The sequence below is a fragment of the Anser cygnoides genome, unplaced genomic scaffold (assembly GCF_040182565.1).
Source record: "Anser cygnoides isolate HZ-2024a breed goose unplaced genomic scaffold, Taihu_goose_T2T_genome scaffold_44_1, whole genome shotgun sequence".
Taxonomy (NCBI): Eukaryota; Metazoa; Chordata; class Aves; order Anseriformes; family Anatidae; genus Anser; species Anser cygnoides.
The window spans coordinates 834,919-861,084 of record NW_027103068.1 but is presented as its reverse complement, the minus strand read 5'-3'; the positions used below and the strand labels follow the sequence as shown (position 1 = coordinate 861,084).

The following is a 26,166-nucleotide window of genomic DNA, read 5'->3' as shown; positions in this document are numbered from 1 at the left end:
GGGAAATATTTGGGGGGGGGGCAATATATTTTTTATTGGGGGGGGGGCACTGGGCGCACGGGTGCCCCCCCCCCCCCCGGCCAAGTTCCCAAGGCGGGGGGAATTCCCTTGGCTATAAATAGGGGGGGGTCACGCGCTGGCCCAGGGCATTATGGGATACCTCGGGGGGGGGGGGCTTTTGGGGGGGGGGGCACCGAGGCCGCGCATGCGCCCCGTAGGGCCCAACCCCCCCCCCCGCCCCCCTTTCCCAGCTCAGGGCCAAGCGGGGGCTCAAGGCCCCCCCGGCCTTGTGCCCCCCCCCCGGCCTTGTGCCCCCCCCCCCCCCAGCACCCGTGGGTGGCAGCGGGGGGCATAAGGGGCGCCCCCCTCGCCCCCCCCCCCAGAGGCTGCTGCCGGCCCCACAGCGCCATGGGGGGAGCGCAGGTGAGCGGGGGGCAGCGCCCCCCCCATATGGGGCTGGGGGGGTTATGGGGTGGGGGGGTTAGGGGGCTGGGGGGGTTATGGGGTCGGGGGGGTTATGGGGTCGGGGGTGGTTATGGGGTCGGGGGTGGTTATGGGGCTTGGGGGGGGTTATGGGGCTTGGGGGGGTTATGGGGCTTGGGGGGGTTATGGGGTCGGGGGGGTTATGGGGCTGGGGGGTGGTTATGGGGTGGGGGGTTATAGGGGGAGTTATGGGGCGGGGGGCGGTTCTGGGGTGGGGGGGTTATGGGGTGGGGGGTGTTCGGGGGGTTAAGCCCCATATGGCTGTAGGGCAGTTGTGGGGTGGGGGGCAGTTATGGGGCGGGGGGGCTATGGGGTCGGGGGGGGGCCATGGGGCGGGGGGTTATGGGGTTATGGGGCCGGGGGGGGGTATGGGATGAGGGGGGTTTATGGGGCGGGGGGCGCGTTTATGGGGCGGGGGGGTCCACGGAGTGGGGGGGGGGGGCACGGGGTGTGGGGGGGTTATGGGATGGGGGGGGGCTATAGGGGCAGCCCCCCCCCCCCCCCCCCTCCCGCTCCCCCCCCCCAGGTCTTGTTCCTGGTGGCGCTTTTGGGGCCCCCCCCCCCGGCGGGGGGGGGGCACCCTCCGGCCGCTTCCCCCGCTGTTGCCGGGGGGGGGGGGGCCCTTCGCTCGGGGGGGTCGCCCCCCTGTCGCCCCGTCAACGTGACGGTGGCGGTGGAGAAGGACGGGTGCCCCCAGTGCCTGGCCGTCACCACCACGGCCTGCGGGGGTACTGCCGGACCCGGGTACGGGGGGGGGCACGGGGGGGGCACGGGGGGCGTAGATGGGGGCCCGGGGGGCGTAGATGGGGGCCCGGGGGCTGGGGGGGTTATATGGGGTGTGGGGATGGGGTTGGGGGGGTAAGGGGGGTTATAGGGGGTGGGGGGGGGCACGGGGGGGGCACGGGGGGCGCGGGGGGGCGGGGGGGCATAGGTGGGGGGCCCGGGGGCTGGGGGGGTTATATGGGGTGGGGGGGTTATGGGGGGGGGCCTGGGATGGGGTTGGGGGTGTTATAGGGGGTGGGGGGGGCACACACGGGGGGGGAGTACGGGGGGGGGCACGGGGGGGCACATGGGGTGCGGGGGGGCGTAGATGGGGGGCCCGGGGGCTGGGGGGGTTATATGGGGTGGGGGGGGTTATGGGGGGGGCCTGGGGATGGGGTTAGGGGGTGTTGGGGGGGGGGGTATGGGGACACGGGGGGGGTCATTTCGTGGGGGGGGGCTCATTTCGTTGGGGGGGTCATTTCGTGGGGGGGGGGGGCTCATTTTGGGGTGTGGGGGGCTCACTGTGTTGGGGGGCTCATTTTGGGGGGGGGGGGTCATTCCAGGGTGTGGGGGGCTCACTTTGTTGGGGGGGGGGCTCATTTTGGGGGGGGGCTCATTTTGGGGGGGGGGGGCTCATTTTGTTGGGGGGGCTCATTTTGTTGGGGGGGTCATTTCGGGGCGTGGGGGGGCTCACTTTGTTGGGGGGGCTCACTTTTTTGGGGGGGCTCATTTCGTGGGGGGGCTCATTTTGTTGGGGGGCTCATGTTTTGGGGGCTCATTTCGGGGTGTGGGGGGCCTCATTTCGGGGGGGTCGTTTGGGGGGGGGTCATTTCGTGTGGGGGGGTCTCATTTTGTTGGGGGGCCTCATTTTGGGGGGGGGCTCATTTCGTGTGTGGGGGGGCATTTCGTGGGGGGGGCTCTTTTCGTGGTGGGGGCTCATTTCGTGTGGGGCGCTCATTTTTTTGGGGGGCTCATTTTTTTGGGGGGCTCATTTCATGGTGTGGGGGCTCATTTCCTGTGGGGGGTCTCATTTTGGGGGGGGGGCTCATTTCGTGGGGGGGGGTCATTTCGGGGTGTGGGGGGCTCATTTTTTTGGGGGGGGCTCATTTCGTTGGGGGGCTCGTTTCGGGGGGGCTCATTTTGGGGTGTGGGGGGCTCATTTTTTTTTGGGGGCTCATTTTTGGGGTGGGGGGCTCATTTTTGGGGTGGGGGGCTCATTTTTTTGGGGGCGCATCGACGAAGATCCTGACCCCCCCCCCCCCCCCCCCCCCCCATAGGAACCGGTGTACCGCAGCCCCCTGGGCGCCCCCCCCCAGGCCTCCTGCACCTACGGGGGGTCCGCTACGAGCGGTGGCTGCTGGGGGTGCCCCCGGCACCGACCCCGCCGTGGCCGTGCCGGTGGCGCTGAGCTGCCGCTGCGCCCGCTGCCCCATGGCCGCCGCCGACTGCACCGTGGCCGGCCTGGGGCCGGCTTTCTGCGGGGCCCCGGGGGTTCGGGGGGCAATAAAAAAAAAATAAGCGGGGACCCCCCCGGGGACATCCCCCCCCCTCCCCGAGACCCGCTTCTGTTATCGGCTCTGTTCGGGGCCTAAACGGGGGGGGTTGGGGACCCCCAAAGTGAGACCGGGACCCCCCCCCCCAATGCCCCCCCCACCGCATGTTGCCCCCCCCCATTTTGGAAATCGGGGACCCCCCCCCAAAAAATGCCCCCCCCCCACGCCCCCTTCTCAGTTATCGGCTCTGTTCGGGGCCTAAACGGGGGGGGGGTGGGTTGGGGACCCCCAAAGTGAGACCGTGACCCCCCCCCCAATGCCCCCCCATGTTGGCCCCCCCCCCCATTTTGGAAATCGGGGACCCCCCCCCCCAAAAATGCTCCCCCCCCCACCCCCTTCTGGGTCATTGGTGTTCAGGGCCTAAACGGGGGGGGCAGGTGGGCTGGGGACCCCCCCAAAGTGCGACCTTAACCCCCCCCAATGCCCCCCACCCCCCGATCCCATTTTGACCCCCCCCCCCCCATTTTGGAAATCGGGGACCCCCCCCCAAAAAATGCCCCCCCCACGCCCCCTTCTCGGTTATCGGCTCTGTTCGGGGCCAAACGGGGGGGGAGGTGGGTTGGGGACCCCCCAAAGTGAGACCGTGACCCCCCCCCCCCCAATGCCCCCCCCCCCATGTTGGCCCCCCCATTTTGGAAATCGGGGACCCCCCCCCAAATAAAACCCCAAACGAAGGCCTGATCTTGGGATCCCCCCAAACGAAGACCCCATATGGGGACCCCCCCCCCAATAAAAATCCAATTTTGGACCCCCCCCCCCCCAATGAAGACCGAATTTTGGGGACCCCCCCCCAAAAGAAGACCCCATCCTGGGGACCCCCAAATGAAAACCCCATCTGGGACCCCCCCCCCCCCCAAATGAAGACCCGATCTCCCTGTGCATCGCCTATAGGTGGGGCGGGGGGGCACCCATGGGTGGGGGGGGGGGGCACCCTTATGCAGCACCCAGCACCCATGGGGGTGGGGTGGTCCCTGTGCATCGCCTATAGGTGTGGGGGGGGCACCCATGGGTGGGGGGGCACCACGAGCAGCACCCAGCACACCCCCACCCCCACCCCGTGCAGCACCCATGGGTGGGGGCACCCTCATTCGGCACCGAGCACCCATGGGTGGCGGGGGGGGGGCTATCTCCCTATTTATTGCCTATAGGTGGGGGGGCACCTGGGGGGGGGAGGGCACCACGAGCAGCACCCAGCACCCCCCCACACACACATCCCGTGCAGCACCCATGGGTGGGGTGGGTGGAGGCACCCTTATGCAGCACCCAGCACCCATGGGTGGGGGTGGAGTCTCCCTGTGCATCGCCTATAGGTGGGGGGGCACCCATGGGTGGGGGGCACCACGTGCAGCACCCAGCACACCCCCACCCCGTGCAGCACCCATGGGTGGGGGGGCACCCTTATGCAGCACCCAGCACCCATGGGTGGGGGGTGGGGTGTCCCTGTGCATCGCCTATAGGTGGGGGGGGCACCCATGGGTGGGGGGGCACCACGAGCAGCACACACACACACACACCCCGTGCAGCACCCATGGGTGGGGGGGCACCCTCATTCAGCACCCAGCACCCATGGGTGGCGGGGGGGGGGGGCTATCTCCCTATTTATTGCCTATAGGTGGGGGGCACCCATGGGGGGGGAGGGCACCACGAGCAGCACCCAGCACCCCCCCCCACCCCGTGCAGCACCCATGGTTGGGGGGCACCCTCACTCAGCACCCATGGGTGGGGAGCACCACACTCAGCACCCAGTACACCACCCACACCCCGGGCAGCACCCATGGGTGGGGGGGGCACCCTTATGCAGCACCCATGGGTGGCGGTGGGGGTGGGGGTGGTATCCCTATGCATCGCCTATAGGTGGGGGGGCACCCATGGGTGGGGGGGCACCACGAGCAGCACCCAGCACACACACCGCACCCCGTGCAGCACCCATGGGTGGGGGGTGGGTGGTCCCTGTGCATCTCCTGTAGGTGTGGGGGGCACCCATGGGTGGGGGGGGCACCCTCTTTCGGCACCCATGGGGGGGGGCACCCTCATTCAGCACCCATGGGTGGGGGGGGGGGCACCCTCTTTCGGCACCCATGGGTGGGGGGGGCACCCTCATTCAGCACCCATGGGTGGGGGGCACCCAGCGCAGTGCCCAGCCCCCCCCCGCTCCCCTGCTCTCCACTTGGCCCCGCCCCTTGTCCCCGTGCCGCCCGGCCATTGGCCCGCCGAGCTGCCACTCCCGCCCCCTGCCGCTGGGCGGGGCGCAGGGTGATTGACGGCTCGGCGGGCCAATGGGGAGCTTCGGGGGCTTTTTGGGGGGGTGCAGGGGGTGGGGGGGGGGCAATAGGGGTATGGGGGGGGCAATTTTTTTGGGGGGGGGGTCCAGTTTGGGGGGGCAGGGGGTGGGGGAACAATTTGGGGGTGGGGGGGTCCAGTTTGGGGGTGCATAGGAATGGGGGTGGGGGCAATTTTGGGGGGGGGGGGGGTGCAGGGGGGTGGGGGGGGCAATAGGGGTATGGGGGGGCAATTTGGGGGTGCGGGGGGGGGGGCAATTTGGGGGGGCACAGGGGGTGGGGGGGTCCAGTTTTGGGGTGCATGGAGGGTGGGGGGGCAATGGGGGCAATTTAGGGGGTGCGGGGGGTGGGGGGGCAATGGGGGGGGAGTTCCAGTTTTGGGGGCACCCACGTTTTTTATGGGGGGGGCATTTTGGGGGGGGGGTCCAGGGCCGTGCCCCCCCCCCCCCACGCCCCCTCCTCCACTTCCGAATAAAAAAAATTATTTTTTTTTTTTTTCCCTTTTCTGGATTTTTTGTAATTTTTTTTTTTTTGGGGGGGGGTCCCCGAGCCCCCCCCCCCAAAAAAATTAACCCCTTCCTCCCCGCCGCCGTCTCCGGGCTCTATAGGGTTAAGGCCGGTCCCTGAGTGACGCCGGCGGATGGGGGGGGGCGGGGGGGGGGGCAAATTCCGGTTGGGGGGGGGGGTGTTCCGGTGGGGGGGGGGGGGAATAATTCGGGGGGGGGGCGCTGCGGGGCCGGGCCCGGCCGCTCCGGCCCTTTGTGTCGGCGAGCGGGGCGAGGCGGCGGGGCTACCAGGTCCGGGGGGCTACCGGGTTCGGGGGGGGGCTAGCAGGTTGGGGGGGGGCTACCGGGTTCGAGGGGGGGCCACCGGGTTCGGGGGGGGGGGCTACCGGGTTCGGGGGCTACCGGGTTCGGGGGAGGGGGCTGGACGGGGTCTGGGGGGCGGGCAACGGGGCCGGGGAGGGGGCCACCAGGTTCGGGGGGGGCTACCGGGTTCGGGGGGCTACCAGGTTCGGGGGGGGGCCACCAGGTCCGGGGGGGGCCACCAGGTCCGGGGGCTACCGGGTTCGGGGTGGGGGGGGGGTCTACGGGGCCTGGGGGGGCTACGGGGCCGGGGAGGGGCCACCAGGTTCGGGGGGCTACCGGGATCGAGGGGGGCCACCAGGTCCGGGGGGGCTACGGGGTTCGGGGGGGGCATCAGTTTGGGGGGGGGGGTCTACGGGGCCTGGGGGGGGCGGGCTGCGGGGCCGGGGAGGGGCCACCAGGTTCGGGGGGCTACCGGGTTCGGGGGGGGGCCACCAAGTCCGGGGGGGTTCTACGAGGCCGGGGGGGAGGCTTTGGGGACGGGGGGGCTACCGGGGCCGGGGGGGCCACCGGGGCCGAGGGGGGGGCTGTGGAGCCGGGGGATGGGCTACGGGGCCGGGGGGGGGGCTACCAGATCCGGGGGGGGGCCACCAGGTTCGGGGGGGGCTACGAGGCCGGGGGGGGGGCTCTGGGGCCGGGGGGGGGCTCTGGAAGGGTTTGCATGGGCCGGGGGGGCATTGCAAAAGCTGGGGGGGGGGGGATTGGTTTGGTTGGGGGGGGGGGGATTAAAAGGCTGGGGGGGGGTCGCATGGTCCCCGGGGGGGGGCATTTTCTTGGTTCGGGGGGGAAATTGCTTGGTTCGATGGGGGGGGGGCTCCCGAGGTTTTTTGCAAGGCTGGGGGGTCCGTTGGGGTCTTGGGGGGGGGGAGGGGGGGCAGGAATATTTCGTGGTGCTGGGGGGGGGGGGGGCACTTTGCTGAGCCTCCCCCTCTCTTCTCTCCCACAGAGCCCCCACTTCTCTGGCCGCTTGCCAACAACCCCCCCCCCCCCCCAAATTCCACCCCCCCCCCCCCCACCCCCCCAAATTCCAACCCCCCCGTTCCCCGATTTCCCCCCCCCGAAATCTCCCCCTAAATTCTACCCCCCAAATTCCACGCCCCCGAAATCCCCCCCCACCCCCAAATCCCCCCTCCAAGTCCCCCCACCCCCAAATCCCCCCCAATCCCAAATCCCACCCCCAATCCCAAATCCCCCCCAAGTCCCCCCCAAATCCCTCCCCCCCCAAATCTCAAATCCCCCCCCCATGGACCCCCCCGCCGCCCCAGCTGCCGACTGCTGCAGCCGGGGGGCCGGGGCCGGGCCACCCCCTCCCTCCCGTCACCCTGGGGGGGCACCGATCCGGCTGGGGGGGGCACCGATCCGGCAGGGGGGGCGTCAATCCGGTTTGGGGGACCACCAATTCGGCTGGGGGGGGGCGCCAATCGGGCTGGGGGGAGCACCAATTCGGTTTGGGGGGGCACCAATTCGACGGGGGGGCCACCAATCCAGCTGGGGGAGTCAATCCGGTTTGGGGGGCCACCGATCCGGCTGGGGGCGCCAATTCGGCTGGGGGGAGCACCGATTCGGCTGGGGGAGTCAATCCGGTTTGGGGGGCCACCGATTCGGCTGGGGGCGTCAATCCGGCTGGGGGGCCACCAATCCGGTTGGGGGGGGCACCGATCCAGCTGGGGGGCACTGATCCTGCTTGGGGGAGCACCGATTCGGCTGGGGGGGGCGTCAATCCAGTTTTGGGGGCCGCCGATTCGGCTGGGGGGGCGTCAATCCGGTTTGGGGGGCACCAAGCCAGCTGGGGGGGCACCAATTCGGCTGGGGGGCGCCAATTCTGCTTGGGGGAGCACCAATCCGGCTGGGGGGCCACCGATTCGGCTGGGGGGGGAGTCAATCCGGTTTGGGGGGGCACCGATTCGGCTGGGGCGGGCGTCAATCCGGTTTTGGGGGCCGCCGATTCGGCTGTGGGGGGAGTCAATCCGGTTTTGGGGGCCACCGGTTCGGCTGGGGGAGGCGTCAATCCGGTTTGGGGGGCACCAAGCCAGCTGGGGGGCACCAATTCGGCTGGGGGCGCCAATTCTGCTTGGGGGAGCACCAATCCGGCTGGGGGGCCACCGATTCGGCTGGGGGGGAGTCAATCCGGTTTGGGGGGGCACCGATTCGGCTGGGGCGGGCGTCAATCCGGTTTTGGGGGCCGCCGATTCGGCTGGGGGAGTCAATCCGGTTTGGGGACCACCGATCCGGTGGGGAGGGGCACCAATTCTGCTTGGGGGAGCACCGATCCGGCTGGGGGGAGTCAATCCGGTTTTGGGGGCCGCCGATTCGGCTGGGGGAGTCAATCCGGTTTGGGGGGCCACCGATTCGGCTGGGGCGGGAGTCAATCCGGTTTGGGGGGCACCGATTCAGCTGGGGGAGGCGTCAATCCGGTTTTGGGGGCCGCCGATTCGGCTGGGGCGGGCGTCAATCCGGTTTTGGGGGCCGCCGATTCGGCTGGGGGGAGTCAATCCGGTTTGGGGGCCCACCGATCCGGTTTCTTGCGGGGGGGGAGCCGGGACGGAGCTGCGGCGCCTCCGCTTTCGGCACTTCCGCTACCAGGAGGCCTCGGGGCCCGGGGACGCGGTGCGGAGGCTGCGGGAGCTGTGCCGGGGCTGGCTGCGGCCGGAGGCGCTGAGCAAGGAGCAGGTGCTGGAGCTGCTGGTCCTCGAGCAGTTCCTCTGCATCCTCCCCGAGGACGTCCAGAGCTGGGTCTGGGTCCGGCACCCCGAATCCTGCGCCCAGGCCGTCGCCCTGGCCGAGAGCTTCCAGCCCCGGAGGGGGGACGGAGGGGGCGGCGAGCGGCAGGTGAGGGGAGCGGGGAGGTGGTACACCCCCCCCCCCCCAAAAAAAAAAAAAAAGGGGTGCGGGCGCCTTCGTTCCCACAAAAAGGGGTGCGGGCGCCTTCATCATCCCCCCAAAAATGGGCGCAGACGGCCAAGAAATAGGGTAGCGACCCCATTGCGACACCCCAAAAAAGGGTAGCGACCCCATTGCAACACCCCAAAAATAAAGGGTAGCGACTCCAGTGTGACACCCCCAAAAAAAAGTAGTGACCCCATTGCGACACCCCAAAAAAAGGGTAGCGACCCCAATGCGACACCCCAAAAATAAAGGGTAGCGTCCCCAGTGTGACACCCCCAACATAAAGGGTGGCGACCCCATCGTGATACCCCAAAAATAAAGAGTAGCATTCCCAGTGTGACACCCCCAAAATAAAGGGTAGCACCCCGAACAGAAAATCCCCCAAAATAAAGGGCAGGGTCCCCATCGTGACACCCCCAAAATAAAGGGTAGTGACCCCATTGTGACACCCCAAAAATAGGGTAGTGACCCCATTGTGACATCCCCCAAAATAAAGGGTAGCACCCTGAACAGAAAATCCCCCAAAATAAAGGGTAGCGGCCCCATTGTGACACTCCCCAAAATAGGGTAGCGACCCCATCGTGATACCCCAAAAATAAAGGGTAGCGACTCCAGTGTGACACCCCCAAAAAAAAGTAGTGACCCCATTGTGACACCCCCAAAATAAAGGGTAGCGTCCCCATTCCAACAGCCCCCCAAAAAAACGGTAGCATCCCCATCGTGACACCCCCAAAATAAAGGGTAGCGTCCCCATTGTGACCCCCCCCAAAATAGGGTAGCGACCCCATTGCAACACCCCCAAAAAAGGGTAGTGACCCCAATGCGACACCCCCAAAATAAAGGGTAGCATCCCAGTGTGACACCCCCAAAATAAAGGGTAGCGACCCCATCGTGACACCCCCAAAATAAAGGGTGGCACCCCATTTGCAATGCCCCCCCCCAAAAAATAGGGTAGCAACACCCCCCAAAATATAGGGTAGCACCCCCTTTGTGATGCCCCCCCCAAAATATATAGTAGAACCCCCTTTGCGATGCCCCCCCCAAAATATAGGGTAGCCCCCACTTTGCAGTGACCCCAAAAATTAAGGGAATCACCCCTTTTGCTATGACCCCCCCCAAAATATAGGGTAGCCCCCCCCCCTTTGCGGTGACCCCAAAATATAGGGTAGACCCCACTTTGCAATGCCCCCCCCCAAAAAACTAGGGTAGCAACACCCCCCAAAATATAGGGCGGCGCCCCCTTTGCGATGTCCCCCCCCCCCCAAAAAAAATATAGGGTCGCCTCCCCCCCTAACCTTTGGGGCCCCCCCCCCGTTGTGCTCGGGTCCCGCAGGTGAGGGTGCGCGTCAAGGTGGAGGCCCCCGGGGACGCGGAGCACCCCGAGGTGGTCGTGGCCCCCCCGAGCCCCCCCCCGGAGCCCCCCCGGCCCCCCCGGAGCAAGGTCAAGTTCGACCCCGAGAGAGAGAACCTGCGGGTAAAAGGTACGGGGTCGGAGGAAAAGGGTGGGTTTTCCCCCAAAATATGGGGGGGGGGGAGCTCAGGTTGTGTCCCCCCCCAGCCAAAAAGAGCCCCCCCCGGTGCTGGGAAAGCCCTTGGGGTATTGAGGAGGGGGAGAAGAAGGTGGCCCCCACCCAATGGGATTTGGGTTTTTTTTCCACGGGATTTGGGTGTTTTCGAGGGGATTTGGGATTTTTTCCAAGGGATTTGGGTTTTTTTCCAAGGGATTTGGGGTTTTTCCAGGGGATTTGGTTTTTTTTCCAGGGGATTTTGTTTTTTTTTTTTTTTTTTTCCAGGGGATTTTGTTTTTTTTTCCAGGGGATTTGGTTTTTTTTTTTCCGGGGGATTTGGGTTTTCTTACAGGGGATTTGGGATTTTTTTCCAGGGGATCTGGTGTTTTTCCATGGGATTTGTTTTTTTTTTCCAGCAGATTTGGGGTTTTTTCCAGGGGATTTTTTTTTTTTTTCCGGGGGATTTGGTTTTTTTTCCAGGGGATTTGGGGTTTCTCCAGGGGATTTCGGATTTTTTTTCCAGGGGATTTGTTTTTTTTCCAGGGGATTTGTTTTTTTTTCTAGGGGATTTGGTTTTTTTTCCAGGGGATTTGGGGTTTTTCCATGGGATTTGTTTTTTTTTCCAGGGGATTTGGTTTTTTTTTTCCGGGGGATTTGTTTTTTTTTCCGGGGGATTTGGGGTTTTTCTCCCCGGCGGCGGGACGCGGACCACCTCCGCCGCTGCTGCAGGAGACCCCAGGGTGTTGAGGAGCACCCTTGGGGGGGGCTCCCCAACCTCATGCGCCCCCCCCCCGTTTCTCTTCCCCCTCCCCACCCCACAGGTCGGACGGTGGCGAGCGGCGAGCAGGAGGACCCCAATTTCCCCCGCCGAGCCCTTCCGCGCCTCCTCCCCCGCCCCCTCCGGCCTGACCCCCCCGTCAGGACCCCCCCCGCCGACGGAGAACCCGGTCAGGACCCCCCCTCCGACGGCGACCCCCCCGCCGACGGCGACCCCCCGCCACACGAAGACCCCCCAGCGGACGGACTCCCCCCAGCGTACGGAGACCCCGCGGCGCGCCGAGACCCCCCGGCGGCGCGCGCAAGACCCGCTTCCTACAGACCCCCCCCCGCAGACCACGAGACCCCCCCACCGACCCAAAGGGACCCCCCCAACCCCTCGGCGGCCACCACCCCGGGGACCTTCCGAGGCTGCCGAGGGCCCGGAGGGAGAAGCGCCGCGGGCGATACGGGCGCCCGGCAAGGAGCGCCCCTACCAGTGCGGCGAGTGCGGCAAGTGCTTCGGGCGCTTGACCCACCTCAAGACCCACCAGCGGACCCACACCGGGGTGAAGCCCTACGCCTGCGGCTCGTGCGGCAAGAGCTTCGGCCACCTCTCCACCCTCACCACCCACCGGCGGCTCCACACCGGCGAGCGGCCCTACGGCTGCGGCGCCTGCGGCAAGACCTTCACCAACCCCTCGGACCTCAACAAGCACCAGCGGTCGCACACGGGCGAGCGGCCCTACCCCTGCGCCCGCTGCGGCAAGCGCTTCAGCCAGCAGTCCAACCTCACCATGCACCGGCGGTCGCACACCGAGGAGCGGCCCTACCCCTGCGGGGCCTGCGGCAAGAGCTTCAAGTACCTGGCGGACCTGACGGTGCACGGGCGCTCGCACACGGGCGAGCGCCCCTTCCCCTGCGCCCACTGCGGGAAGAGCTTCAGCAACAAGTCGTCGCTCGCCCGCCACACGCGGATCCACGCCCGGGCGGCCGCCAGGGACAAGTGATTGAGGGGGTGGGGTGGGGGGGAAGGAGAGGATGGGGTGGTGGCGGTGGTCCCCGTGGGGTGGTGGTGGTCCACCAGGAGGTGGGAGAGTTGGGAGAGGATGGGGTGGCGGTGGAGGTCCTGAGGAGGTGGTGGTGATGGGGTTGGGAGAGGATGGGGTGGTGGTGGTGGTCCCCGTGGGGTGCTGGAGGTGATGGTGATGGGGTTGGGAGAGGATTGGGGTGGTGGTGGTCCACCAGGAGGTCATGATGGGGTTGGGAGAGGATTGGGGTGGTGGTGGTCCACCAGGAGGTGGTAGAGTTGGGAGTGGATGGGGTGGTGGTGGTGGTCCTGAGGAGAATGAGGTGATGGTGATGGGGTTGGGAGAGGATGGGGTGGTGGTGGTGGTCGCGAGGAGGTGGTGGTGATGGGGTTGGGAGAGGATTGGGGTGGTGGTGGTCCATTAGGAGGTGGGAGAGTTGGGAGAGGATGGGGTGGTGGCGGTGGTCCCCGTGGGGTGCTGGTGGTGGTGGTCCCCATGGGGTGGTGGTGGTCCACCAGGAGGTCGTGATGGGGTTGGGAGAGGATGGGGTGGTGGTGGTGGTCCCCGTGGGGTGTTGGAGGTGGTGGTGATGGGGTTGGGAGAGGATTGGGGTGGTGGTGGTCCACCAGGAGGTGGTAGAGTTGGGAGAGGATGGGGTGGTGGTGGTGGTCCTGAGGAGAATGAGGTGGTGGTGATGGGGTTGGGAGAGGATGGGGTGGTGGTGGTGGTCCCCATGGGGTGGTGGTGGTGGTGGTCCACCAGGAGGTCTTGATGGGGTTGGGAGAGGATGGGGTGGTGGCGGTGGTCCCAAGGAGGTGGTGGTGATGGGGTTGGGAGAGGATGGGGTGGTGGTGGTCCACCAGGAGGTGGTAGAGTTGGGAGAGGATGGGGTGGTGGTGGTGGTCCACCAGGAGGTGGTAGAGGTGGGAGAGGATGGGGTGGTGGCGGTGGTCCCCATGGGGTGCTGGTGGTGGTCCAGAGGAGAATGAGGTGATGGTGATGGGGTTGGAAGAGGATGGGGTGGTGGTGGTGGTCCCTGTGGGGTGCTGGTGGTGGTGGTCCACCAGGAGGTCTTGATGGGGTTGGGAGAGGATGGGGTGGTGGCAGCGGTCCTGAGGAGGTGGTGGTGATGGGTTTGGGAGAGGATTGGGGTGGTGGGGCTCCACCAGGAGGTGGTAGAGTTGGGAGAGGATGGGGTGGTGGTGGCGGTGGTCCCCGTGGGGTGGTGGTGGTGGTCCTGAGGAGAATGAGGTGGTGGTGATGGGGTTGGGAGAGGATGGGGTGGCGGTGGTGGTCCCCGTGGGGTGGTGGTGGTCCACCAGGAGGTGGGAGAGGTGGGAGAGGATGGGGTGGTGGCGGTGGTCCCGAGGAGGTGGTGGTGATGGGGTTGGGAGAGGATGGGGTGGTGGTGGTGGTCCCCGTGGGGTGGTGGTGGTGGTGGTCCACCAGGAGGTGGTAGAGTTGGGAGAGGATGGGGTGGTGGTGGTGGTCCCCGTGGGGTGGTGGTGGTGGTGGTCCACCAGGAGGTGGTAGAGTTGGGAGAGGATAGGGTGGTGGCGGTGGTCCCCATGGGGTGGTGGCAGTGGTGGTCCACCAGGAGGTGGTGGTGGGGTTGGGAGAGGATGGGGTGGTGGTCCTGAGGAGGTGGCGATGGGGTTGGTGGTGGCCCCCAGGAGGTGGTGATGGGGTTTTCCAGCCACCAGGGGGTTTGGAGAGGTTGGGCGCGTGGAGCGGATGCGGCCGTCCGGCGATGGTTTCGTGGTGGCTGCTGTGGCTGGATGGGGCAACGGGGATGGGGATGGAGACGGGTTGGTGGTTGATGTCCTCCGAGAGCCTGGGGGCTCCAGAACTTGGTTCCTGGTCCCAGTGGAGATCTACCATGGACAGGGGTGAAGATGGGTTGATGGTCGATGTCCCACACGAGCCTGGAGGCTCCAAGACACAGCAGTCTTGAGATGTAACGTAGGTGGAGGTGAAGATGGGCTGATGGTTGACGTCCTCCGTGAGCCTGGGGGCTCCAGAACTTGGTTCCCTGGTCCTGGAGGAGATCCTCCACGGATAGAGGGTGAAGATGGGCTGGTGGTTGATGTCCCCCAAGAGCCTGGGGGCTCCAGGACATGGCAATCCTGAGATGTAGCAGGTGGTGATGAAGATGAGCTGGTGGTTGATGCCCCCCCCCCCAAGATCTTGGTGGCTCCAGAACTTGGTTCCCTGATCCCGGAGGAGATCCTCCACGGATAGAGGGTGAAGATGGGCTGATGTTTGATGTCCCCCAAGAGCCTGGGGGCTCCAGAACTTGGTTCCCTGGTCCCAGAGGAGATCCACCAAGAATAGGGCTGAAGATGGATTGATGGTTGATGTCCCCCAAGAGCCTGGGGGCTCCAGAACTCGATTCTTGGTCCCAGCAGAGATCCGATATGGACAGGGATGAAGATGAGCTGCTGGTCGATGTCCCCCACCAGCCTCGTGGTTCTTCAGGCTCTCGCCCACCCCCTCCACACCCCCCCAACCTCCTCTTCACCCCCAGGACACCCTAATTAAGCACTCAAGGACCTATCGCCCTTTCCCCCCCCCCCCAACTATTTATTCGTTGTCACCCCCGCAGCCAGCGACCTCCTCGCCGGGGCCTTAACTCTCCACGACCGACCTACCTCATGGACCTCTTGGTGGACACCCGGGGCCTCCTCCCTGCGGGTTCGCCCCCCCCCTCACCCCCCACCCCCGCTGTAACGACGGTTTCACCCATTTCTCTGCGGCCCCTGCTCCGCTGCTTCTTCGTCTGCAGGGAGCGGGGGCAAGAAGTTGCACACGGGGGGCGCGGGCAATGCAAGAAATTGGGGGTTGGGGTGAAAACCGTCGGCCGCGCAGCTCGCGCTGCACCGCCTGCGACCGCGCCGCGCGTGCCCTGGTGCGTTCGCGCCGCGGCACGCGGCTTGCAGCGCGGCGCCGGCGGCACGGCGCGGTGTTTGCTCGCGGCGTCCCCCGTGGCTCGCGGCGTGCTGCGGTGCTGGCGGCACGGCGTCGCCTTCGCGGCGCGGCGGTTTGCGGCACGCTGCAGCGTTTGTAGCACGTGCACGGTGGTTGCAGCTCACTGCGGTGTTTGCAGCACTGCATGGTGGTTGCAGCGTGCATGCATGGGGACACGGCTGGGACACCTGACCCGAAGCGACCACAGGGACAGTCCATCCCTAATGACATCACGCCCGTCATAAAAGTGGCAGGAGAGATTTTGGGGGAAGGTAGCCAATGTTCGTAGACGGGTTGGCCAACGGGTTGGCCAACGGGTTGGCCAACGGTCTACCCACGTGACGGAAGGCTTCAACTTCTCCTCTTTGATTCGCGTTGACTTTTCGACTTACCTTGAACCATTTTGGGGCGGACCCCTGCACGTCATCTCGCCCTAACACACCACGCGGCTCAGTTCGTCGGATTTGCGAGCATTTTTTTTCACAAAACCACGAGGGGAGGGAAAAGGAAAACGCAACGGCGGCGTCACAGCGGAAAATGATCGTAGAAAAAAAGGAAAAACAGAGATGGCAAGAAACGCGTTTTTCTGCATTCTGGGCTGCTACCGTATCATTTTGAGATGGAGGTTACTTGAGAAAAATATAGAAGGTGAAGACTGCAAAAAAATGTATTTTTCCGTACTCCACGTTGCATCTTTTCAGGGAGGGATGAATTGGGGAATTATTATTATTATTTGGGGGAAAAAAAAACAGAAAATGCAGACTTCAAAATGTGCCTTTTTTCCACATTGCATGGTGCTGCCATGTCGGTTCGGAGGGGGATGAGGGTTATTCCAGGAAAAACACAAGGAAGGCCAAAAAAAAAAAAAAAATCCGCATTTTTTTTTGCGTTCCAGGTTGCTGCTGCATTGTTTTGGGGAGAGAGGCAGGTTATTCGAGAAAAAAAAAAAAAAGGCAGAAATTGCATGCTTCAAAAGATGCCAATCGGAAGAAAAAAAGAAAAAAAAAGCTTTGCATGGCACCAACCTTCCTCATCGGCACGGCGAGGAACCAGCGAGGGGCGAGCACTGCTCGACGCCGGCCCGGACGTCCACCACCGCCCGGCTGCGTGCCACCCCCGTCACGGCCACGCGGTGCGGTTGGCCGTCGCCGAAGTCGCGGGTCAACCGTGCGGTGAACGGGACGCGGCCGTCCAGCTGGCGTCCCACCAGGGCCACCGTGCACGTCGTACGGGGTCGCACCTCCACCTCAACCTTGCGGGTATGGACAACGTACTCGCCGGCGGTGGCTCGCCCCACCCAGGTGACTCTGGTGACGTTGGTGGCCTCCCAGTTCACGCCATTGAAGGCCAAGGGGGCGGCTTGCAACGCTCCGCGGACGGTGGAGAAGACCTTCTGGTCCAGCTCCCAGTCGTGCACCACCTCGGTGGCCTCTTCCAAGGTGACGTCTTCCCGCGTCCCTCGGCAGCCCTCGTTCTTCACCGTGGTCTTCGTCAGGGTGACGTCCTCCCCGCGCCCCACCGCCTCGCTTGTGTTGTAGCGGACGTCCGAGATGGTGACGTCTCCTGGGCCCGTCTGGACGGCCAGGACTTGGTACCACTTGAACCAAACCTCCTTGTGGTCCACCACCACGAAGAAAGCCCGCTGGTCTTTGGAGACCTTCCCCAAGCCGTACCGGTTCCTGCCGACGTAGATGTCAATGGAGGGGCAGCCCTCCACCGCGTTTTCCGGCACGTCGCCGAAGGAGTCGTCCACCCAACGCAACGCCTCCAGCTTTCCTCTGTTGACCAGCACCTTGAAGTTGGACGCCTTATGCTCAGACTCCCAGAACGGGTAGAAGCAAAACGGGCCCCGGCTGGGGACGTAGGCACCGGTGTTGCAACCGTCCACCTCCGTTGAGCAGACGTACTCCGTCGTCTTGGTGTAGTTGTTCCAGTTGGACACGGCGTCGGCCGGCAGCGTGCCGTCAAAATCCACCCATTCCAGGTGGGAAGGTCTCTCCTTGCCTTCAACAATCTTCTGGTTAAGGTTCCAGCCGGTGGCTGCAGGGGGAGAAAAAGAAAAAAGAAAAAAAAAAAGGGGGGATTTTGGCCATATAAGATGCAACCGAGATGCCTCCATCCTTCCAACGCTGACGGGGGGGATGACGAAGAGATTCCCCACCGGGGATGAGGCCAGCTCCGTACCTGCACCATCAGAGGTGGCCAAGAAAATGCTCAAGAAGGCCCCCGCCAACGCTTCTTGGGTTTTTGGGGTGAAAAGGGGTTGGAGGACGTAGGGACGGACGAGGCCTAGGACTCACCGAGGTGCTGGAGAAGTTTCCTTCCCACCGGCGGCGATCCAGGAGCTCCATCAGCCCCGCCTTGGACGAGGAAAAGGAGGGCAGCGACGAGCCGGGGCTGTAGAGAAGACCGAGGGAGGGGTCACCCGTCGAGGACGTCCCCAACGGCGGCGCCCGGGGCCGGGAGGTCACGGCCGGATCCCGACCCAACCTTTTTTCATTTTTCGGGGTTAAAATTCCACCCGCCCGTGTTGACACAGCTTTTAATTTTTAACTACCTTGGGGGGGGGGGGGGGGAAGGCCGGGAAACGCAACGCAGCGCTTGCTCAAAACGGCCTTTTTTCAAAAAAATTATGATTTTTTTTTTTAATAACTATTTTCTGGGAGCTGGAGTCTTCAGGATGGTTTAAAATTCCCCCAAATGCCCCCAAAATGCGCCTGGCGAAGAGCCATACCTCGTACGTCAGCATCCTGCCAGCCACCTCCAGGGGCTACGAATGAAATATACACATATTTGTGCAAAAATGTACAAAAGACGTGAAACGTACAAAAAAATGCAATACATAAATACTTAAAATAAATATAAAATACATAATTTTTTTGATAAAGAAACATTTATTTCAACAACCCCATGGACGCACCCTCCTCCCATCCCATCAAACCAACCCGGATGGCTCAAACCATCCCGTCCTCGCACCAGGACAAGGCTCCCAAAAACGTCCCCATTTTGGGGCTAAAACCAACCATTTTGGGTTCCGCTGGGTTCTTCCCCCATCAGGCTCAACGCACACCCCAACAGGCGCTGAGGTCGTTCTCGCGCGCTCCCTACCTTGCCTCTGCTCCAACCTCCAATCTCACCGCAACGTAAATCCCGTTATTTTGGGGTGATTTAGGTCCTTTTTGGGTCGCTTCTGGAGCGGAGCGGTGTTTTCTAGGGCGGCCGTGCTCTCCCGGGGACGTGCAAGCCCGGGAAAAGATCAAAGTCTGAATGGGAAGAGAAGTGCAAATAAATGCAAAAAACAAAAACAAAAACAAAAAAAACTAAAGGGGGTTGGCGATTATTGGGAAAACAGCAAATTTTCTGCTTTTTGCAGAAATTCAGCATTATTGCCGTTTTTTTTTATTTCGAGTGGGAAAAACATATATTGGCACCCAAACAGCAGCCTCGAGCAGCACAAAATGCCCATTGCCGGGTTTTGCAGGTGCCAAAACCGGCTCATCTCACCCCAAACGTCAGTCAGAAGTCGTCGTTTCTGGAAGAAACACGTAAATCGCTATTTTTCCTTTTTAACCAAAAAAATCTTCGTTTTCTGCTCCAGACCCGCTGCGTTCGCGCATTCGGAAGAGAAAAGCATCAGAAATCACACCCAAAATCCCGATCCGCCAGGGATGCTAAATAATGGGGGGGGGGGGGTTCCCCCTGGAAAGAGAAGTCTTTGCAGGCTGGGATGCACCAATTTGAAGAGTTTTCGCCCCAAAACGGGGCCGCGGCTGCCGAGCTCATCCAGCATCGCCTTCGTTGTCCCCAAAATGTTGTTTTTTTGGCATGGAAACGTGCTCTTCGGTGGCTTGCTGTCGGACACGGAGCCGTGGTCCCGCCGGTGCCCAACCCCGTAGCAGCCAGCAGAGAATCCCCCCCTCCCCCCCCCCCAACACCACCCCTCCTCCCAGTGCTCCCAGTCCCTTACTGGGAGGCACTGGGGGCCCCAGGAAGCAGCGGGGGGAGGCGGCATGTCCCAACGTGCAGCCTTTATTGCCCCGTTTCAACTCGACTGCCCCATCCGGGGGGGCCGGGGGGGGCAAATATCCCCCAGGAGGGAGTGCAAATACCCCCGGGGGGGTGTGGGGGGGCAAATAATGCACAGGGGGGGGGCAAAATGGCCCGGGGGGGGCAAAATGGCCCGGAGAGGGGGCAAATAGTCCAAGAAAGTCGATAACCCAGAGGAAAAGGGGCAAAAAAAGGGGGGGGGCAAAAAAAAATGAGGGGGGCAAATACCCCAGAAAAGGGGGGGCAATTCCCCGGGGGGGGGCAATTATACCCCCGGGGGGGGTGAAAATACCCCGGGGGGGGGGGGGGAGGCCCTGTAGTGTTGGAGATGCCCCCTGTGGGGTATTTGGGCAGGGTCAAAGGTCACCCGGGGTGGGTCAGAGGTCACCAGAGGTCAAGGGTCAGCCCTCGGAAGGGGGGGGGGTCACCAAGTAGGGGTCAAAGGTCAGAGGTCAGCGCAGGGCGGCTCCGGGGTGGAGGGGGGCACAGGTCACTGGGGGTCGGAGGTCAGAGGTCAGGGGTCGGAGGTCAGGGGTCAGAAGTCAGTCCCGGCGCAGGTTCTTGAGCCGCTCCTCGAGGTCGGCGTCGGCGTCGGCCAATGCGGCGGCGGCCTCAGCCGCCCGCCCCTCCCCCGCCGCCAGCGACCCCCCCGGCGGGGGCAGGGCTGGGGGCAAAGGGCAGAGGTCAGGGGGTCGCCACCCCATTGTGTGTCCCCCCCCCCCTCCCCCCCAAACCCCCCCCCAATCCCCCCAAAATGCCCTCCCCCCGAGCCTCCGAAAACGCTCCCCAGGGCACCTCTGGGCCCCCTAAAAACCCCAAAACACCCCAAAATTGACCCCATTCCCCCCCCCAAATCTTCCTAACCCCCCCCAAATCCCCCCCCCCCGGCCCCCCCTGCCCCACTCACTGGCCAGCTCGTCGGTGAGGGTCAGCCCCAGCTCGTCCAGCACCTGGGACACCACCGCGTCGCTGGGGGGAGGGGGGGACGACAAGGGGGGGGGTCAGAGGTCACACCGGGACCCCAAATTGTCCCCTGATCCCACCCTGTCCCACCCCCAGGTCTCAGACCCCATGTCCCATGACCCCAATGTCCCCTCGTGTCCCCCCCACAACCCCAATGTCCCCCCGTGTCCCCCCATGACCCCAATGTCCCCTCGTGTCCCCCCACGACCCCAATGCCCCCTCGTGTCCCCCCATGACCCCAATGTCCCCTCGTGTCCCCCCCACAACCCCAATGTCCCCTCGTGTCCCCCCACGACCCCAATGTCCCCTCGTGTCCCCCCACGACCCCAATGTCCCCTCGTGTCCCCCCATGACCCCAATGTCCCCTCGTGTCCCCCCCACGACCCCAATGTCCCCTCCTGTCCCCCCCAATGTCCCCTTGTGTCCCCCCATGATCCCAATGTCCCCTTGAGCCCCCCCCAATCCAATGTCCCCTCTGTCCCCCCAATGTCCCCTTGTGTCCCCCCATGATCCCAATGTCCCCTTGAGCCCCCCCCAATCCAATGTCCCCTCCTGTCCCCCCCATGACCCCAACGTCCCCTCGTGTCCTCCCCACGATCCCAATGACCCTTTGTGTCCGCCCCCACAACCCCAATGTCCCCTGGTGTCCCCCCCCCCAACCCCAATGTCCCCTCGTCCCCCCACGATCCCAATGTCCCCTCATGACCCCAATGTCCCCTTGTGCCCCCCCCCACCATCCCAATGTCCCCTCGTGTCCCCCCACAACCCCAATGTCCCCACGTCTCTGTCCCCCCCCGCCATACTTCCCCCCCCCCCACACCTTTCTTCCTCGTCGTCCTCGTCCCCCATGGCGTCGTCGATGGCGTCGTTCATCAGCTCCTCCTTCATGTCCATGATCTCCGCCTGCTTCTCAAACTCCATCATGATCTTCTGGATCTGCGGCAGCTTCAGCTGGGGGGGGGGGGGGACACAGCTGGTGGCACGTGGGGACGCGGGGGGGCCACTACGTGGCGGCCACAGCGAGTGGGTTCCTGGTAGCCGCGGCCTTGGGCGCATGCCCTCCGCCAGCCCGTGGCGGCCACCGACATCCTCGTGGCCGCCCCAAGCAGCCGGCGGTGACCATGGCCACCGGGGTGTCCCCCCCCCCCGGTGAAGCTGGTGGTGGCCACGGCTTTGGGGACATCCTCACGGCTAGCCCAGGGCAACCGTCCCCGTGGCTAGCCCCGGGCGACTTGAGGTGGCCATACGATCTTTGGGATAGCCTTGCGTCCACCCCAGAGCAACTCGTGGTGGCCACGTTCTCAAAGACGTCCCCGTGGCTACTTCAGGGCAGGCCACGATGGCCACAGCCTTGGGGACAACCCCATGGAGCACCTTATGGTGGCCACGGGCTCAGGGACATCCCCAGGGCACCTTGTAGTGGTCACAGGTTCAAGGACATCCTCATGGCCCCACCTGTGGAGATCTTGGTGGCCATGGGCTCAAGGACATCCTCATGGCCACCTCTGAAGAGCTCTTGGTGGCCACGGGCTCAAGGACATCCTCACGGCCACCCCCGGAGAGCTCTTGGTGGCCACGGGCTCAAGGACATCCTCACGGCCACCCCCGGAGAGCTCTTGGTGGCCACGGGCTCAAGGACATCCTCATGGCCACCTCTGAAGAGCTCTTGGTGGCCACGGGCTCAAGGACATCCTCACGGCCACCCCCGGAGAGCTCTTGGTGGCCACGGGCTCAAGGACATCCTCATGGCCACCCCCGGAGAGCTCTAGGTGGCCACGGGCTCAAGGACAACCTCACGGCCACCTCTGAAGAGCTCTTGGTGGCCACGGGCTCAAGGACAACCTCACGGCCACCTCTGAAGAGCTCTTGGTGGCCACGGGTTCAAGGACAACCTCACGGCCACCCCTGGAGAGCTCTCGGTGGCCACCCAAGAGCTTGAGGACGCCCCCCCCCGCGGGCACCCACCTGGCGGTTCATGGTGGCCATGGCCTTGGTGACCCCCTTCATGGCCTGGGCCATGGAGTTGTTGGACTTGAGGGTCTGGATCTTGAGGGACACGGCCTGGACGTTGGCCCGCATGGTGATGAACTTCTTCACGTAGCGCCGCGTCCGCACCAGGTCCTTGGCCATGATCTTCACCGCGTCCTGCGGGCCGGGGTGGGGGGTGGGGTGGGGTGAGGGGGGGACACGTTGGGTGGCCGTGAAGCCCCCCCCCAAGAGGCCTGGGGGCACCTCCAGGGACCCATCGGTGTCCCCTCAGGCCCAGCAACATCTCCGCGGGCTCCTGGTCCGCTTGTACCCGCTGCAGTCACTTGGGGCCCTCCGTGGTCCCACCACGTTCCCCGGTCCCCAGTAGGGTCCCCGTGGCCCCCACTGTGGTGTCTTGTGGTCCTCCCAGTCCCCAGTAGGGTTCCTATGGCACCCACTGTGTTTTTTTGGGGTCCTCCACGCCCCCACCATGTTCCCCGTTCCCCAGTAGGGTCCCCATGGACCCCAGTAGGGTCCCCATGGACCCCATTGCATTTTTTTGGGGTCCTCCACACCCCCACCACATTCCCCAGTCCCCAGCAGGGTCCCCGTGATCCCCACTGCGGTCTTTTGGGGTCCTCCACGCCCCCACTACCTTCCCTGGTCCCCGGTAGGGTCCCCATGGCCCCCACTGCGGTGTCTTGTGGTCCTCCCAGTCCCCAGTAGGGTTCCTATGGCACCCACTGTGTTTTTTTGGGGTCCTCCACGCCCCCAGCACGTTCCCCATTCCCCAGTAGCGTCCCCATGGCCCCCACTGCGTTTTTTTGGGGTCCTCCACGCCCCCACCACATTCCCCGTTCCCCAGTAGGGTCCCCATGGCCCCCACTGCGTTTTTTTGGGGTCCTCCACACCCCCACCACATTCCCCGGTCCCCAGTAGGGTCCCCATGACCCGAGTGCGGTCTTTTGGGGTCCTCCACGCCCCCACCACATTCCCCGTTCCCCAGTAGGGTCCCCGTGACCCCCCCCAGCCCCCCCCTCACCATCTGGCCCTGCTTGGCCATCTTCTTGATGTCGACGATGATTTTCTTCTCCTGCGCCTCGAGCTTCTGGCGCTCGCGGTCGAGCTCGCGCATGGCGCGGGTCAGCGCCCGCTGGTTCTGCCGCAGGAGCTCCTCCGGCGTCTTCCGGCGCCCGAACAGCAGGTCCATGGTGGCAGCGGCGCCTGGGGACGAGGACGGTGGGACACGGGGCGTCAGGGGGGTGGGGGGGGGACGGGGACGGGGACACGGGCGGGGCAGGAGATGGGGCGCGGGGACGCGGGGGACGCGGGGAGGTGGGGGACACGGGGGCGCAGGGGACGTGGGGACACGGGGAGGTGGGGATGTGGGGGACGCGGGGACATGGGGACATGGGGACACGGGGACATGGGGATGTCATGGATATGGGGACATGGGGATGGGGGGACATGGGGACAGGGTGGACAGGGTGGACAAGGGGGACATGGGGACACGGGGATGTGGGGACATGGGGACATCATGGACTTGGGGACAGTGTGGACACGGGGGACACAGGGGACATGGGGACATGGGGACGTGGGGACATGAGGACATGGAGGACACGGGGATGTGGGGGACACAGGGACACGGGGGGCGCAGGGGACGTGGGGACACGGGGAGGTGGGAGACGTGCGGGACGTGGGGGACGCGGGGAAGTGGTAGACACGGGGACATGGGGGACATGGGGACACGGGGATGGGGGGACATGGGGACATGGGGATGTCATGGACATGGGGACAGGGTGGACACGGGGGACATGGGGGACATGGGGACATTGGGACACGGGGATGTGGGGATATGGGGACATGGGGACAGGGTGGACATGGGAGACATGGGGGACATGGGGACACGGGGATGGGGGGACATGGGGACATAGGGACATCATGGACATGGGGACAGTGTGGACACGGGGGACACAGGGGACATGGGGACATGGGGACGTGGGGACATGAGGACATGGAGGACACGGGGATGTGGGGGACACAGGGACACGGGGGCGCAGGGGACGTGGGGACACGGGGAGGTGGGGACGTGGGGACACGGGGACGTCATGGACATGGGGACAGGGTGGACACGAGGGACATGGGGGGACATGGGGACATTGGGACACGGGGATGTGGGGACAGGGTGGACATGGGGACGTCATGGACATGGGGACAGGGGGACACGGGGTTTTGGGGATCATGGGGACGTGGGGGACACGGTGGACATGGGGACATGGTGGCCGCAGGTATGTGGTGGACACGGGGACGTGGGGGACACGGGGATGTGGGGGACACAGGGACATGGGGGACATGGGGACACGGATTTGGGGCCATGAGTGGGACAAGGACAGGGGGAGGGAGCACAGATGGGGACAGGGAGGAAGAGGAGGGACAAAAAGGGGGGGGGACAAAAAGGGGGGGGGAGGGACAGACACAAGGGGGGATACCTATGGGGACCCCCCAGGGGCATCTATTTCCCTCCCCAACTCCCTAGGGGCATTTATTTACCCCCCGGGGCATTTATTTCCCCCCCTCCCCGGGACACTTATTTACCCCCAACCCTCCCAGGGGCATTTATTTGCCCCCAGGGGCACTTATTTACCCCCGGGGGGGGCATTTACTTACCCCACCCCACCCCCAATGGCATTTATTTACCCCCCAGGGGCATTTTTTTTACCCCACCCCCAGGGGCATTTAATTGCCCCCCCCACACCCCCTGGGGCATTTAATTGCCCCCCCCCCCCCCGGCCTCCGATACCCCCCCAAGGGCAGGACCTAACCCCCTCCAAGCCCCGCCCCGTCGCCATGGCAACAGGAAGCCCAGCCAATCGCCAGGCGAGGAGCCCAAGCCCCGCCCCCAGGCTGCCCAGAGCGTGTCCCCCCCCCCTTTTCCCTCTCTATGGTTGCTCATGGCTAGACTGTCCCCCCGGGTCCTCCCGCCAACTCGATGGTTCAAACCTAGAGCGCCTCCTCCCGGCCCCTCTCTATGGTCTCGGCGCCCACAACTCTATGGTCCCTCCCCCCCCCCCCCCCCCCCCCCGGTGGCGGCCCCTCCCCGGAAGTCCCCTCTATCCCCCTCGGTGCCTTCTCTATGGTCGCGGCCCCTCTCACTTCCCCTACGTCATCCCGGTACCGGCCGCTCTGGCCCGCGCCTCTCTATGGTTCTACCGGTACCGGGCCCCTCTGGCCCCCCCTCCCTCGTCTCTATGATACCCCCCAGGCCCCTCTAGCCGCCCCCTCGCTCGTCTCTATAATCCCCGGGCCCCTCTAGCCCCCCTCCCTCAGCTCTATGATCCCGGTACCGGCCCCTCTAGCCCCCCCCGCCCTCGTCTCTATGATCCCCGGACCCCGGCCCCTCTGGCACCCCCCCGGCCCCTCTCTATGACCCCGGGGGCGGCCGCCGGGCCCTCACCCGGCTCCTTCTGCCTCTCCCGGGCTCTCCCGGCACTTCCGCCACCGCCGTGACGTCACCCGATGATTGGTCACGTGAGAGGGGGGCCGGCGTCGCGACCCCGCCCTCCCGGAAGTCAGTAGGGACACCCCCAAACGTCACTTCCTCTCCGTGGGAGGGAGATAGAGTCCGGGCAGAGCGTCACTTCCGGCAGCCACAGTGCCCCCTGGTGACACTGGAGGACTAGGAAACTGGGCGCACTAGGACCGACTGGGAGGGCACTGGGACTGACTGGGGGGGGCACTCGGACAGACTGGGGGGGCACTGGGACAGACTGGAAGGCATCGGGACCAACTGGGAGGGCACTGGGACCGACTGGGAGGGTACTGGGATATACCGGGGGGGCACTGGATATACTGGGGTGCACTGGGACAGATTAGGAGGGCACTGGGACAGACTGGGAGGCACCAGAACCAACTGGGGGGCACTGGGACATACTGGGGGGCACTGGGACTGACTGAGAGGGCACTGAGACATACTGGGGGGCACTGGGGTATACTGGGAGGCACCAGAACCAACTGGGAGGGCACTGGGACCGACTGGAAGGCACTGGGATACACTGGGGGGCACTGGGTGCAGAAAAATCAGTGGACATCCCACCTAC

At 64.9% G+C, this 26,166-nt stretch overlaps 3 protein-coding genes across 3 annotated transcripts; 1 reads left to right on the top strand and 2 right to left on the bottom strand.

Annotated features, from left to right (window-relative positions):
* The first annotated feature begins 322 nt into the window (after positions 1-322).
* LOC125181768 (zinc finger and SCAN domain-containing protein 22-like) lies at positions 323-15,771 on the top strand. Its single transcript, XM_066989437.1, is given in 12 exon segments — positions 323-423; positions 1,010-1,205; positions 1,208-1,227; positions 2,523-2,580; positions 2,583-2,606; positions 2,609-2,737; positions 6,262-6,279; positions 8,024-8,772; positions 10,163-10,310; positions 11,159-11,304; positions 11,306-12,099; positions 14,012-15,771. Coding segments are annotated over 12 exon segments (2,364 nt in total). The 5' UTR covers positions 323-408; the 3' UTR covers positions 14,079-15,771.
* Positions 15,550-18,736, bottom strand: LOC136789327 (natterin-3-like). The gene is made up of 5 exons (XM_066989372.1): positions 18,596-18,736; positions 18,200-18,354; positions 17,826-17,861; positions 17,392-17,488; positions 15,550-17,131 (listed from the first exon to the last, which is right to left on the bottom strand). The coding sequence occupies exons 3-5, from the start codon at positions 17,838-17,840 to the stop codon at positions 16,122-16,124; spliced, it is 1,122 nt and encodes a 373-aa protein (XP_066845473.1). The 5' UTR covers positions 17,841-17,861; positions 18,200-18,354; positions 18,596-18,736; the 3' UTR covers positions 15,550-16,121.
* On the bottom strand, positions 18,470-25,678 carry LOC136786304 (charged multivesicular body protein 2a). The gene is made up of 6 exons (XM_066989398.1): positions 25,524-25,678; positions 23,112-23,293; positions 22,067-22,246; positions 20,922-21,052; positions 20,046-20,107; positions 18,470-19,802 (listed from the first exon to the last, which is right to left on the bottom strand). Exons 2-6 carry the CDS (start codon positions 23,277-23,279, stop codon positions 19,681-19,683), a joined length of 663 nt encoding a protein of 220 aa, XP_066845499.1. The 5' UTR covers positions 23,280-23,293; positions 25,524-25,678; the 3' UTR covers positions 18,470-19,680.
* Positions 25,679-26,166: the final 488 nt, after the last annotated feature.

What these genes read in the sequence shown, in the direction of transcription:
- LOC136786304 (XM_066989398.1), bottom strand. Translation starts at nt 23,279, where the DNA reads ATGGACCTGCTGTTCGGGCGCCGGAAGACGCCGGAGGAGCTCCTGCGG. An exon ending in GAGGACGACGAGGAAGAAAG is followed by an intron (nt 20,108 to 20,921) that starts GTGTGGGGGGGG and finishes CCCTCCCCCCAG; the next exon opens with CGACGCGGTGGTGTCCCAGG. An exon ending in CCTCACCGACGAGCTGGCCA is followed by an intron (nt 19,803 to 20,045) that starts GTGAGTGGGGCA and finishes CTTTGCCCCCAG; the next exon opens with CCCTGCCCCCGCCGGGGGGG.
- LOC136789327 (XM_066989372.1), bottom strand. An exon ending in GAAACTTCTCCAGCACCTCG is followed by an intron (nt 17,132 to 17,391) that starts GTGAGTCCTAGG and finishes CTCCCCCTGCAG; the next exon opens with CCACCGGCTGGAACCTTAAC.